The sequence below is a fragment of the Sphaerodactylus townsendi genome, linkage group LG11, assembly GCF_021028975.2.
Source record: "Sphaerodactylus townsendi isolate TG3544 linkage group LG11, MPM_Stown_v2.3, whole genome shotgun sequence".
Classification (NCBI taxonomy): domain Eukaryota; kingdom Metazoa; phylum Chordata; class Lepidosauria; order Squamata; family Sphaerodactylidae; genus Sphaerodactylus; species Sphaerodactylus townsendi.
This window is the reverse complement of record NC_059435.1, coordinates 60,163,504-60,179,171: the sequence shown is the minus strand read 5'-3', so window position 1 is coordinate 60,179,171 and position 15,668 is coordinate 60,163,504. Positions and strand designations below refer to the sequence as shown.

The 15,668-nt window shown below is 44.3% G+C and overlaps 1 protein-coding gene and 1 long non-coding RNA gene across 2 annotated transcripts in view; one reads left to right on the top strand and one right to left on the bottom strand.

Annotated features, from left to right (window-relative positions):
* ZEB1 (zinc finger E-box binding homeobox 1) overlaps positions 1 to 8,029 on the bottom strand; it is an 85,287-nt gene extending 77,258 nt beyond the window's left edge. Inside the window, exon 1 of the mRNA XM_048511908.1 lies at positions 7,892 to 8,029. Coding sequence (XP_048367865.1) covers positions 7,892 to 7,949 — 58 coding nt within the window. The 5' untranslated portion in view covers positions 7,950 to 8,029. The remainder of the gene's footprint in view (positions 1 to 7,891) is intronic.
* LOC125441363 lies at positions 7,905 to 12,156 on the top strand. The gene is made up of 3 exons (XR_007245833.1): positions 7,905 to 8,227; positions 10,736 to 10,785; positions 11,789 to 12,156. It is a non-coding gene; the product is annotated as an uncharacterized LOC125441363 (long non-coding RNA).
* The last annotated feature ends 3,512 nt before the right edge of the window (positions 12,157 to 15,668 follow it).

Genomic DNA, 15,668 nt, shown 5'->3' with positions numbered 1-15,668 from the left:
CTATCCTCAAGTTTCTCAAACTGCAAATTTAAATGTAAGTGTGGAAAAACCATGATCTCTACTGAAAAAGAGGCACAAGGAAAAACCATGATAAAAATATGTGCCACGCATCACTAACACCTACCACCTAGCAGTTTGTTTTTGTGACAGATTTATGCCAAGAAGCTCTACAATTCATAGTCTACAAAACACAACAATTACCTTAATGTAAAAGTTCAGTTATTTATTACTACTCTGGAGAACAAATACACCAATAAGTTATTTCTCAAGGAGAAACCAAATGAAGAGCAAGATATTCTGATTGGACCTCATGATATCTTCAAAGTTATTTAAAAGTGACAGTGGATCAGAGCCATAGTATTTTGTATGATGGAGGCTTGATACCCCTCCTATTTACAAACAGCATGTCATGGATGCATGTGAAATAGCAGGATGGAAGCTCTCTCTTCGTCCTAAGTATCCAGATTCAAGCTGGTTCTTCCCCAAAAGCATCAGCCATTAAGAGTTCTGAACTCAGATCAATCCCATTTTGTCTCATTGCACACAGACATCTTTGACTTGTGCATCCTCTAAAGAGATAATTACCTGGAGGCGTTACTTGCAGGTGATACATTTGAAACTTCAAAGAATAACGTTCCAAGCATTCACTATATAAATAATACTAATCTGGAATCATTGATGCACTCCAAAGGCAATGGAAGTCCCAAGTTCTACCCACCCTACAGCCTTTCCATTTCCCGATCTCAACAGCATCCTCTTAAGCTCATTTTTGAAGGGGTTAGAATGACAATTAAATTGTATGTCAGCATAACCTGAAGAAAACTGGTGTATCTGGAGATATACACTCTGTCTGGCCCCATCATGTCATGCACTCGTGGAATATACACAGAGGGACCTCTCAGATGGAAACCCCACAGAAAAGTAACTTTGCACGAATAGCCAAGGGAGAAAATGTAACACACACAGCTAAGGATAGGAGGAAGAACTCCTGCTATAGCCTGTGGACACTACTAGCACTTACCCTGCTCCCTCTGTATCTACTCTGTGCAATGCTACAGTAACCTCACTCTCTCAACAGTCACTATCAGTAGGTGGAACAGCATGTGTAAGACACAGGTTTACTGATATGCTGCCGGTGTATCGCCGCATTGTAAGTGTGCTCGTATAACCCCAATCACAAATAAGAAACACAAGCAACACAGCCATAACTTGTGGTGATTCAGTGCTCCTGCTGGCCAAACACCAATGGTCTTTATGGTGGTATTTACTGCACTGCCAGATCAGGGCTCCATGAAGCAGTCTCAGCAGAGAGTGTAGACACAGCTGCAGTGCATGACTGGTGGGGGATGGGTGCTGGAAAATGGAGCTCAAGCATTGCTGGATGAATGGAAGGGGGTGATAGTAATGAATGCTGCCCCAGGGCAGCAGGGAAATGGTGAATGCAAGATTAGTGTTTGGGGCAGCAAGTCAACAACTTTCAGAAAAAGTGACCAACCCCAGTGGTTGGGTCTGATAATAGAGAACATCAGCTGGGATGAGTGATATCTATAGCTCCATATGACATTCAGGTTGTAGATCTAGGCACACAAGCAATACCTCCCCACTGTACTAAGCTTTTCTTTACAGTCTGCCATTCTCTGGCTATACAGCCAACATCACAACTGCTGAAAGATGCCTGATGCTTTATGCAGTTGTGTATTCCCTAGTTGCTTCCCTGGGGTGTTTCTCCCTATTTTGACAGACGACTGGCACCCTTCATCACCGCTCAACCCGTCTAGACCTGAAACCTACAGACAAAAAAGTATTGAACATTATATCAAAGCTGCCTCTGCTGTTCAGATTGACCATGTTTCCTTCCCAGGATGACTTCCTGGCAAAAGGGAACACAGTTGCAGAGAGGGATTCAAACCCACATGTGCATAACTGCATAGTGCCCATTAGTTTCAGAGCTCTTTCCAACCATACCATGGTCCTGCTTACAATGAAAAATGGGATGTCCCTTCCCTTATTGTGTTCTCATGTGGTCAGTAGTGGGCTGATGTCAGGGAAGCATGGCCACATTAGCAGAACCAGGCCTACTTCCATCTCCAGATATCACAGTGGCGATTCGACATTAAGACTGATGAGTTGTAGAGTTGCTGCTATGATCTCTGCACCTATATTTTGCAGTTTTCTCTCCTCTGCCAAGTAATCACAGGATATCAGTTAGCAGTGCTGGCAAGGTTCTGGGGTTTTAGGATTTGGCTGTGAATCACATACCATAAAAACGATGTGCATAAAAATCCAATCTGGCTTTTTATAATTAAGTAATTTAACGCTGCTGCACCTAGGTGGCAGGGTGTGCCCACAAAACCACCAGGTAAACAGAAAACTAAGGGAAACAATACTTGCAAGGATCACACAATGGCTTGATGGAGGTGAAAGACCTAGACTATAGTCTCAAAGACAAGAATAACTGTACTGATGATGTAACATTTCCTGACAGTCAAAGCCTGCCCCCCCGCCCCCGATTCTCTTTGCCATTCAGCTGTAATTGGAAAAAATACAGACATGCTTATACATGTAACTTTTCTAGAACTGCTAAAACTTATAAAAATAAGTTGAAACTTCAGAAAAAAATTAAATATGTAATATTTAATGTCCTTAAAATGGTATTACAGAGTACAGCATTCATCTCCATTTTTATTCAGAAGAAATCATGGTGTACAATAAGACACTATCATGTATGCAGAACTTCAGCCATTAGTACATTCAAAGTTAGACATATGAAGGTAGACATTCTTTGATTTATAAAAATATTAATGAGATATATGCCCATGGTTAGACAGAAATATAAGCAACTGAACCTTAAGAAACTTAAAATATCTTAGCTTCTGCAGCAAAAAAGCAGACATTTAAATCAGAAACGTAACTAGTAAACAAAAGTAAATGCTTTTATTACTTTGGCTTAAAACCTGCAATAGGAGAGAGAATGTGAAAATACTCACATTTAGAAAAACCCACAAAAACAATTTTAGCAGCAATAAGTTTGGATATTCAGCTAAAGTTAACACCGAACTAATATAATAGCAAAATAAAAAGTAAAACTGCAATTCTATGCAAGGCCCAAATCCACACAAAAAATTGCTTGAAGCATGTTACCCCTTATAATGGAGGAAATCTACATAGCTAATAATCTTCTGCACAGATGTGTGACAGAGGTCAAAAGAACTTGCCCAAGTCTAGACAGTGAATATGTGGCATGAATCACTGAAGATGTACAATTTCACCTAACACAGAATGGTACTGAACTAGGGAAATATCTGTTTGATCCCAGGAAAATCTGAGGAAGGAAAGTTGTAGTCTGCCCCTAAAATGAGGTTAAGAAGGAAAAGATGGGGATGAAAAGAAATAATACATTGTCCCACAAGCAACATACATCTGATTCTACTTTGAAGAGGGTTGTGTGTATGGGGGAGTGAGACAAGGCAGGAGTGAGAAAGGAAGATAAAAATGCAGTTTCCTTATCAGGAAAGCATAAGCAAAATTTGCTTGGATACACTGGCAACCCTGCACTTCCATCACCGCTGCTTCTGATTGGCCCAGATTTATGATCATACCAGCGCTTGTCTACAAATGCACATTCATAAAATTAATGTGCACTGAAGAAGTACAAGAACCTGAAATGACAGTTTTACTGCTAGCACTGTAGCACCCTCAAAACTCCCCTAGAAAACACTAAAACCATTTTAGGTCCTGAGGCAATATAGTGGCTAGACTAAAACTTGGGCTAAAATCTCACCTCAAAAGTTAATACATTATGCTGCCTCTTCTTTCAGTTACATCATTTGCAAGGGGGGAATAATACTGGCCAACCTTAGAGGACTGATGTAGAGATTAATGAGCACATAAGTGAAATGCTTTGAACAATCCATAAGTGGTATGCAGTATTATGACTTTGGTACTTGGCAGGTGTATATTCAAGCATACTTGTTATTATGACTACTCAAAATTAAGTTGCAGAACATAATGCCCTGCATTAGATGAACAAAAATGGAAAGAGCAGATACCATTACTTGCAAATTTTAGGAATGTAATAGAAAGTAGAGAGGCCTAGTTATCATCGGTGGACAGAAAGATCCCTTCAAACAAAGAAATTAGCAAGTTTATTAACTTTAGTCTGGATGCTGTTTTGCTATATTGCCTAAATGACATCTGTGGGAGAAAAAAGAAATTCTGTTCAGGCTTTAGGCAAAAATCCTATCCCAAACTGTCATTTCAAGATGTCACATTTAATATACCTAATTAAAGGATTAACTCACTTAGAGAGGTAAAAGTTACCTTTGCTTTAGGTGTGGGATGGATTAGATCAAATTATGGCTGAAACTTCACAGATCTACCTAGACTTCTCCATTATTACATGATCATGAACTATGTTATAATATTTAAATATTTTGTTCTTGGAACTATTGTCAGCTATTGTGATTTCCTAGGCACACTGATACTTCAAAGCAATGGCATTTGAAAAAAATAAGCTTGGAACTATTGTCAGCTATTGTGATTTCCTAGGCACAATGATACTTCAAAGCAGTGGCATTTGAGAAAAATAAGCTTTGCAGGATGGACTTAGTCTCACAAACAGGAAGTGCTAGCCATTGCTGCAGGTTCCTCTATGACAATACATAAAAATGTGTATTACCATCTTGTAGTAGGACATTACCTGCAGAGATTTTTGAAAATGGTACATATTTTCAAACATGGGTATACAAGCATACCAAGGAAGTATACCTTTGTACTATGGGAGGGGGGAGGAGAGAGAGAAGAAAGGAGAGGGAAGGCAGCAGCAGTAACAGTTTACAAAAATTACTTATGTTTCATGAAGTGCTTAATATTCAGCAGTCTTCAATTCTACGCTTTTGTATAGTTCATACTATTTTATTCGAGCAGTAGCCATACTTAACATAATTCAGTGAACCACGCTTCTGTGAATCAGTTTCTCATAATCTGTCCTCCTTAATGCTGAAGACAGAAAAATTATTGTAGAGGATTAGTGGATACGCAGCTTATCTTTGAAAGGCAAGAGAACAGCAGCACCTTTATGGTGGAGATTTGCTACAGAAAGCATTCCAATTGCCTATTTGTGGCCAAGGTTTAAGGGTTAACTTTCCCTAGCAAATCTGATCAGTAAACATTTGCAAGTCAAACAGGAACCTACTGCTGAGAAATCTCTATCATCCAGGATCTATTATCTAGCCTAGCCAGCAATGGTTATTCTTAATTTGTTTATAGAAGACTGTATTTTCAGCAGAATCACTTAGTAGCTAATCAAAGGCTTTACACCAAAACCTGAGAACAGGTGTGATGATCTGTACCAAAAAACGATGACAAATGAGAAGCTACCTTCAATGGCATTGCGTTCCATACACCTTTTGTTTTCTGCGAGTCATTCATGCTGCAGACAAAACGGTTTGTGCTAAACAGCCTCAAATATGTTTTTCCTAATATTAAGCACAAAGGAAAAACACTGACAGCGAGCATGGTAAATAAATCCCTCCCTTGAGAATGAAAGCAGCAGACAGGAGAGGGCTGACATGCATGCTGGAGAAACCTCACACACCATTTTTTCTTCTACCTGCACAAGTTGCCATTTGCTGCAGCCGTCAGAATCCTTTTTCCCCCGCTGGTTTCAAGAACTAGGTATTCGGGCACTGTCTCAAGGCATCTGTTGATATGCTTTAGAAGTATGATATTCCAATTAAGAGAATCTTTAAGAGAAAATCCATTTTCTTTCCTGTTCAGGTAAACATGTTTACAGCTCCTTCCCAGAGACTGGGTGGTTCAGACTCACATGTCATACACATGTCGTCAGCAACAAGAAAAGCCCCCTTTCTCTATCATTAACATTTTAAATAAGGTAAAGGAGAGAACAGCACGTTCTTAACTTACCTTTAATAAAGCTTCAAGACCACACAGACATACAAATGTGGTCTAAAACAGGAAATTAACATTGCAATATCCCACATATATCCTGCTAAAAATAAATCCACCTTTACAGAGCGAGAACTAGCACAGGCACACTAGATCAACTTTGTTAGTCAGCTAAAAGGGCCAGTGTTTATATGCAAAATTCACATTGTGACGCCCTCCTGGGAAGCTGTAATTCCCATTCAGAGATGTTAAAACTCACGCCAAACGTCACGATTTCAAACCCACCACAAAACCCCTTCCTATCCATATCCGTACACAGGCAGGAAACGCCACATGAAAACTAAAAAAAAAAAAACACTACCAAGGAAGGTTACAAACCTCCCGTTTCACATCCTACAAAGTCACCGCGAGGCGAAGATTCCCCCGTTATTTTCCAGAAGGTTAAAAAATAATAATAATCCAACAACACCAAAAGTTTTGAGCATTTATTCCCACCCCAGGTTTCAACACAGTTTCCCAACACATTTTAATGTAATCAGTATGGACCAAGAAAGGGAGAAAAAGAAGAAAGACTCGTTAAATCTGAAAAGTAAGCTTCATTCCTTATATAGGCTGTAGCAGCTGCTCAGAGCCCGCAATGAAAGAGAAATGGGGGGGGGGGGGGGAGGCAAAACAGTTACCACCCATTATTATGATGGTTATACAAACAGGTACCTCGAAATCGAAGAGGCCCAAAGAGAGAGAAAGAGAAACTTGTCCCATTCCGGATCCCTCCCCAGCCCAGACAAGAAAGAAACCTTCCTCTTACCCCCATCGTGTTGATAGAGGGGGGGGGGGGGACAATATTGTGCGTGTATGTTTTAAAACGCTTCTAACACTTCTGCCAAGATCTGGGGGTTGGCGGGGGTGGGAGGAGAAACAATATGTTCAATGGCCACAGAGATAAATCAACATGCACCGCAGGCGCTAAAGGAGGCGGGGGCGAAAGTGGCGAGTGGTTTGGAAAGAGGGGGGGGGCAGAGAAAAGCAGTGGAGGAGTGGGGGGGAGGAGGCAGGGAAGGCGGGGGTCCCTTTCGAGGCGATCTCGGGGGGTGCGCATGTGGTGCGTTTCCCTTGTTAAAATAAAATCAATACACACTGCAGCAAGCAACAGTGTGGCTTCTTCCCCACCCCTTGCTTTCTCCTCCCCCCCCCCCGGCTCCCCAAACACGCCACACTACTCCCGAGGAGCCCTATCCCAGACCCTCTACGTTTGGTGCGTGTTTGGCAACCAGGTGGCTGAGCAGTTGCACGCAGTTGCCCTCAACTCAGTCTCTTCCCCTGCCTCCTCCCCCCCAAGCCCCCGCCACCCCAACCAGGGAAACACGCAACATTGCAGCACCACGACACGAAAGCTAACAACCCGGGTCCATCCCCAGGGACCCCCCCCCCCAAGAAGTTTGGGGAGCAGGGCGGGAGGGGCGCCGCCGCCCCCAAACACGCCCAAAGAGCCCCGTCTCCGCGCAGGTAATAAGTTTGCAAGTCGCGCGGAGGCGAAGGGAGCGGCCTCGAGGTCGCCTCCTCGGGAGCCCTTGTCGGTCCCTCCCCCCGTGAGGGGAAGCGGAGCGGGGGGAGAAGGACGACATCCCCCCCCCCACCCACCCCGGCCCGGTCCTCTGAGGGGGGGAGGAGAAGCGCCGGGGCTGCGTCTAACGGTCCCCGGGAAGTAGCGAGGCGGCTGAGCGAGGAGGCACCGCTAGGCGGAGAAGGAGGCTGGGAGGCGGAGGGAGCGAGCGAGGCAGGCGGGCGGGCGGGCGCCAGGTAGCGGACCTAACGGTGCGGACGGAGCCGGGCGCCCAGCGAGGAGCACCCGGGAAATTACTTTCCACTTCTGCCGCCTCTTCGCCCCCCTCCCCACGGCTCGGCTCCCCCCACCCCCGCCTCAGCGCTCGGCCCGACCCCCGGCCCGGCCCCCGAGGCGGCCGCGCGGGCCGCGCTGACTGACCGTTATTGCGCCTGGGGTTCGCCTGCTTCCTGCGCTTACACCTGGGGCCATCCGCCATGATCCTCGCGCTGGTGTCTCCGCGCTCCAGTCACCTCCTCCCCCCTCCCTTCCTTCCCCCCTCCCCCTCGCCGCTCTCCCCCCACCCCCGCCCGGACCTGGTTTACGACACTGGGTGGTTTGGGCTGGCTCCGCTTTTTTTTTTTTCCTCTCCCGCTTTTTTACATCACCTTCCCACACCTAGTGCTCGGCCGCCGGAACCTCGTTGCCAGGGAGACGGCCGCTTTACGGCAGCGGCGTTTGAACCGGCGGGAGGGAAAAGTTTCCTCGGCCCCTCAGGTAGAAGAAGGAGCCGGCGCGGGGGGGTCAGTCAGGAAGGGGGCGGGGAGGAAGAGGAGGAGGATGAAGGAGAGGGCGAGCGGGGGACATGGAGGGCAAGGGAGGGGGTTTCCCTTGACGGGGCCCCGAGGCGACCCATTCCCCGCAGGCGCGCCGAGCAGCGGCCGATATTAGCTGTCATGTCTTAGCCAGGAGATTCCGTTAGCTGCGACTTCCTTAACTCTTCCTCGCCCCGAAAAGTTGGAGGAGTGTCTTTAGCAAAGAAAAAAGACGATCTCTGCGGCTGTATCGAGGCTTCCACGTTTATTTTAAGGAGCACAACTACACATAATAATTCGTTACAATTGTTTTGTTCTGTTCTTGGAAGGAAGTTGAATTTTTTTTCTTTTATAAATCATGTTTGGTTTAGTCTAAAGTGCGCTTTTTGTCTTCTTTCAAAATCCCACCTGCTTTATTTACGTGTAAAGATTGACATGGTTACGTGGCTAGGGATGCACTGAAGCATCAACATTTATTTTAAGGAGCGCCAGTACAAATAATAATTAGTTGCAATTGGGTTTTTTTAAAGGAAGTTTTTTTTCTCTCTAAAAATCACATTTGTTTTCGTTTAAAGTTCATTTTTGTCATCTTTTAAGGTTCCATTGGACACCTGTTTTATTTGCCTGTAAAGATAGGCATCATTATGAGTCCAGGAAGGCACTGAAATGTAGTATTAACAGTGCTCTGTGAATGAAGAAGAGTTTTTGATGTGATCTAGCAGGATTTTTTCTGCATCCCTCTTTCTCCCCAAAGGCCAGCTTCTAGGAAATTCATGAACAGAACAGGAAGCCCATAGCCCTCCAGGAGCTGGGGTTTAGTGGCCTGTAAACCTGGAGGTTCCAGTTGTCTGTTAACAGCTAGAAGAAATTGATGCACTGTTGGGAGGCATACATTAACACGAGATGCTGGTTTATTTATACTCTGGGTAATGTGGGATTGCCAGTTGACTAATGGACTACATTGCATACATCTGTGATGAAATATTCTAAAAATCCTCTTGGTCTATTTTTGATTTTTTGATCAGGATGACTGATAACAAGTGGAGCGACAACTCCTTTGCAGGAATTAGGAGCAGAAAACCCTTCCATTTAGAAACAGGCATGATTTGCCTTGCAGAGGGGAACCCTGCCTGTCATTTTAAGCCTTAAGGGGAGGAGCCAGAGCCAGCAACTCTGATATACGTTCATACATACATACGAGTCTGTATATATGTGTGTGGGGGTATAATAATGATGTATTAAAACTGTTTATTATGGAAATGGAATTTAAAATCTAGACTTGTGGAAATTAATGTTATTTATTTATTTAATATTTGTCTGTATAGTTTGTATCATTAGTATGTTTAGTGTCACTAATTTAATACTTTAAATTCTTGACAATATTTGACCTGTCAGTTGACCAGTTATTCTTGATCAGTCAAATGCCCAGGCCAAGCCTAACCACTTCTTCACACAATATAGTGATACCAGTCAGACTCCATTAGGAATTCAGTGGGCTCATGTACAAAGTTGAACCAGCCTATGTTGAACCAAGCCTATTTTGTTGAACCATGGTCAAGAAATACTATTTTCCACTTTAATCCTCCAGTAGTCAAACTCACTCACTCTGTTGAATGCCCTTAGAATGTTGGGATCTTGCAGTCTGAGGCTATTGATAACCCTCAGAGGCAACCTCTAATAAAAAACTATTCTACAATGGCTTTTAGTAATGGCCAGGAAGTACCGAAGAAACTATAATTTTAAGATCCTTTCTCTCATGTCCAATGACCACAGCAATACCTTTGATGATTTGGGAATTCAAAGTCTTCCAATAAAAATAATAATGGCCTTGGTAAGAGACATGGTAAATGGAATGTAGCTAAGTAAATCCTTTATGTACAATAGCCCCTGTACACTAGATAAAGGTACCGGCTATCACTTTCACCCCTGCTATGGTTTTCAAAAGGATGTTGGACTAAATTTATTTATTTGATTCATTCATTTCATTTATACCTCACCGTTCTCCCCAGTGGGGACTCAAAGCATTATGTCCATCGATAATGTCTTCTCCATTATATCCTCACAGCAACCATGTGAAGTAGGTTATGCTAAGAACGTGTGGCTGGCCTGAGCTGGGCAGAGCTGAGCTTTGAACTTGGATCTCTGAGATCCTAGTGGAACATTCTAACGACCTCTATACCAAATGGAAATTGGGTGTGATCCTGCAAGGCAATCCTTGTATCCTTACACAGAAGCTAAGAGAAGACCAAAGCTCAGTTTCTCAAATGGATATTGAGGAAGAATTCTGTGGTTTAGAAAGCTGTGTGTCAGAGTGTCATTCCTCCTTCAGATCTGTAATGCAGCTTCACCGTCTTGTCTAATTACTACCTCCACCCCCTCCATAGATTAGTGACAGGGATTTACTTGTCATGCTCTTAAAAGTCTAGGTGTTGGGTGATTTGCATATCCAATGCAGACTATTACCTTACAGGACTTTTTAAAGTATCTTGAAGGAGGCCAACTCAATACATTAGCAAAACTGTAAGTATTTATTGGTCTTATTACTTTCTTATTAGAAAGGATGGATGCAGGAGAAGTTATGCCACCAAAAAAGGAACATTTTAGCTATTACAAGCTTGGCTTCAGACTATTACAGACAAAATCTTTTAGGGCTTATTCTCAAGTACTGCTTTTACAAGCATGGCATTAGTGTAAGATTTAATGAACTGGATTTTTTTAATTGGATTCAACTGGATTTTTTTGTAACTATTTATCTTTGTGCACTGAGACTTCATTTCCATGTTCACTGCAAACCAGTGTCCCCAGTTTAATAGAATCATTGGACTGAAGGGTGGGGGACAAAAGGTTAACAGCCCCATCCAAAGAGGGGGGATCTGCTTTTGGGAGCGGCGTGCCACCTGCCAGCAGACCCCTGATGGAGGGGTGATCCTGCCAGTGTGCAGTCGCTATTGCCACCCCCTTCTATATATCGGACACCAGTTTCTTGAAAAGTGTGTGCAAGAATGCATCACGTTGCCCCAGTTCTGCATTTTGCACACCCTTATTAAAATATTACAGTAAGGTAAATATGTAAGGTGTCTGTAAGGTAGATATGCACCTTGGAGCTTTTACAAATACTTCAGGAATGGAATGTATAATAGCAGCTTCAGAAATACAGAGATTAAGACATGTACACTACATGTATGTTTGAACCGTTACCGTAAGTGATCATTGCCCTCTGCCTCACCAGGGCCTAGGTTTGGGATGCCATTACCCGGGTTGTCAAACTCCTCAATGTTAAAAATAGGCTCGTGGCAGAAAAATAGTATTTGCTTGCATATTAAAGCTCTGGATGTGTTTGCACTGAGTGTTTTATCCATCCGCAAGTACTTAATCCCATCTACAAATGCATAATTTTAAAGGTTCCATTTCCTACTCAGAATTAGGTACTCTGATAAACATATTTTCTGAACCCTGTAGAATTCTCAAATAACTTTGCTTTATAAACATGGGATAACGTTGACTCTTTTTGTTTTTGCTACAGAGCTGTCAGAGACCTGCAGTGCCATCCTAACCCTAGTTTAATGCTTCTAAGCCCACTCACTTCAGTGGACTTGGAACAGTGTAACTCTGCTTAGGAGTGCTAATGTCTGATAAGAACTTGCTATTTATAATACACAAGTTGGAGGCCTTCAAGGAAATGCATAAACAACTGGGAAATCTTTCCCTTCAGGTAGCTAAGAGCTATTAGGGATGCAGACAGATCAATTTCCCCTCTCTCCCCACTTATTTTTCTCCCTTTAACTTGTATTCAACTGTCTTCACCATTCCAAGCCTTCTAAACAGCAGTGAGTACATACAATTCTTCAAAGGCCATTTTTTGAGCTTTTAGAGGTATGAAGACCGGGGGGGGGGGGAATCTCCCCCACCCCCGAGGACTTTCCCCCACCATTTTTTTCCAATGGAAAAACTCAAATTTATCGGAAGCACTGCGGAAACTTTTATGAAATGTTTTCTGTTTTGGAAGAGATAATTTTTTTTTAAGATGAGCTTTTCCTAATTCAAAAACAATTTTATGCGAGATTATCTATGGCATTAAACGATGATCATTCTTATGTATACGGTAGAACATATAATATAATTTCAGGGATATCTTTATTGCTTAAGAGTGATTAGCTTTGCCCACATTTAATCAACTATAATGTATATGATGACAATACGCTATTAAAGAGTTCAGTGTCTTCTGTGTTATAAAGTTTAACTTGCTATGCAAATATGCATACCTTTTCAGATCTCTATACCATACTTTGGATCTCTGTCCATACTTTGGATCTCAGATCTCTATACCATACTTTGGATCAAATACCATACTTCCTTTGGTTTACTAAAGAAATTGTTTTCTAATTGCAGCTTTTATTTTCTCCTGCCTCTCAGGTGGCTACAATAAGATGTATGTGTTAAGATAGTCCAATTCTGGAGGGAGGGTTAAAGGAATCCCATGAGTGATGCAAGCCCATACTGGCATGTTTGCCCATCCTGCCAGCATAAGGGGCACCTACACCAGCGGAGAGAGCAAAGACACTGCTGGGCAGGGGCTGCACAGCTCTGTGGTGCCCCAACCTGGAAGATCCTGCAGCTCCAAAGCTATGCCAACATAGGAGAGCACACCAACATAGCAGGAAGCAGGCCAGGGGTGTTCACAGATGTGGAGCCAATTTTATTTGGCTTCTACCACCATCCCAGCTAGGGCATGCCCCCCTCCCTGGCTGCAGACTGGTGCCACTGGAAAGCATGATGTAAGCCTGTTTGGTTTATAAGGCTATTTGGACAGCAGGAAGGTTTTTGAATTTCCCTCCTTTCTGAGCTGCCTGGAACTTCTTGCTGCTGCAGAGATCTCCCATCCCCAGGTCTGGATTGGGCTGTAAGGCGCTCATAGTGCCTGCTGATCAGAAAGGAACAAATTTGCTTAGGACTGCACTATTATAGTTTTAAATACCGTAAATAGTCCAAGTAATGCAATTTTACATGCTCGCTAAATTGTAGATGATGCATACTGGTCCCTGAAAAAGGAAAAAAATGTGTGATATATATTTCAATCCCTCCCCTCAATTTCTAATCTTTTCTCTAGTTCTCTAATCTTTTCAGACGAATATTTTTCTGCACTCCAATGTAGCCCCACCCCACCCGCCGTAAACCTCTGTCTTATTTTTTGGGAGTCTGCATTTCACTGCCCTGCTGACATAGATCTGACCATTAAGTTTAGTTCATTAATTAAAATGTTTCTATCCTGCCTTTGCTCACGGCTCAAAATGGCTTACAAGTAATAATCACAAATTGAAAACAAGAAATGAGAACCCCAGGTAAGTTAGCTATTAGAGGAAGTGATATTGGGATGTTTGTACTCATAAAGGCATGGTGTGAGTCTGTCACCAAGGAAAGCTCAACCTTCTAAAGTTAGAGGAAATAATACACTAGCATTCTACAGTTTTTGAAGTCTACGCTCCTAGCCCTATTTACTACTTACCGAAGACAGGGAACAAGCTGGCATGATTACAGGTTACACTGTAGATTACATAGTTTACCAGAATAGCAGAAGAATAGTGGATTGGGTGAGAACTCAACAACCTGTACTTTCATTGAGATAATCTCAGTGCTATTTGAGAAGAATAACATTTGTCAATGTCTGGATAACTATAGCAGAGCAACTGGAGGGGGGAGGCAGGTGGGGATGGCGCAGCTGAGCCACCTCTTCAGCAGTTTGCTGTGTCACGGCCAGCTCTGGGACAGCAGAGCAAAAAACCAGCCCACAAACCTGCAAGAGTGATATAGCAGGGCCAGTGTAGAGGAGGTGGGGCAGGGACTGGGCGGTTGCTATCCATCGGGGGAGCAGAGAAATGGTGAAGGAGAGAGCTGGCAAAGCAAGGCCAGGAGTGGAGAAAGGTGGGAGAACGCAGGTAATCTCCCAGCCACCATTCAACCCCCACCTCCTGGAAGGGATGAGAAGGCCAGGAGACAGTCCATAACCCAGCAGCTGGAAACAATATCCCAGATGGGTACACCAGCCCCCATGACATCTAACCTCTCCAGGGAGGGATCTTCCCCATCGCATGATGATTAGTTGACCTGGAAAGGAGTTGCATTGACATGGGAAGAATGTTTCTGGAGAGAGGGTCTGTCAAGCCCTCATAGGCAGCCCCCCTCCTCACCCGTGCCGTTGACAGGCTTCAACCACTCTAAGAAGATGTGAGTACGCCCATGGCAGGGCAATACGGAGCATTCCCACCTTTCCCCGTTCCTGGGCTGGCTTTGCATTCACACTTGAAGGGATTCCCTGACAAGGGAAAGGGTTAGAAGTGCTTTCAGAGTTTTGAACTCCTGCTTCCAGGTCATCATTACATCTGGATAGGTTGCTGGGTGCCAATCGAATACACCAATTACAAACCTTGCAAAGACACCAGCCACCCGGGATGTTCCTGGGAATAGCAAATCTGATCAGATGGCAATTCCATTGACCCTGCAGACCCTGGGCCCCATCTCCTGAAAGTGAGTCCTCCAAGTTTGGATAACCCTATGCCCAAACATAGGCATGGGAGGTCCAAGTATGCCCTAAGCCCTCGGCCTGGTGCCCTTCTCACGCAGGCTGGCCAGACCAAGCTCCTCCTGGGCAACTCCCCCAGACAGGGTGATTTGACGAACATGGACATGAGAATGGGCTTCATCTGCTGCCATTCCTTGGCAGTCTATCAGCATATGCTAATTTCATGAGGGGCTGTTGGGAGAGGGAGGATCCCTGCTGGCAGAGGCTAGCCCTTGATGGTCATTCCATCCAGCAACCCCTGGCTCTGGGGTGCAGCTGCTGGCGGGGTGGTGACACCTCTCAGGTGGGTGGGTGGGGTGTTGTAGGCTCACCCACAAGTTCATCCCAACATGAAGGTGGGCCACCACCCACTTCCTTATCTTGCCCTGCTGTCCCAAAGTTGGTGCAGCCAGCTTGTTTGCCTTCTGGCAGCCCCGTGAGAGCTGCAGTCACCGAGATTGTTCTGGCTCCCCCCCTGGCTTCCTGCCACCTCACCACCTGCCATGGGTAGGCTGGGATCTTTCATGCCTTACTACAGATCCTGTTCCTATCAGAAAGGGACTGTCCAGTTGCTGGTATGTGTATATGTAATTCCCGTGGTGCTTACTCCTGACTAATGCAGAGTGGATGCTGTGTTCACCCTCGAACGGCCTGCTAGGCTCAGCCATACAGGAGGTATGGACTTTGCTCTTCTGGGAGGGCTGTTGTGCATTGGGTGAATTCCACAGTGCAAAATGCCAGCCCATAGTGCTAGGAGCGAGCCCAGGATGCAAAGTTTCAGACTGATGGTGGAAAGTGCTATCTGTGAGTGTTTGCCCCTCCATCATGGGTGTTCCATGTTCATACT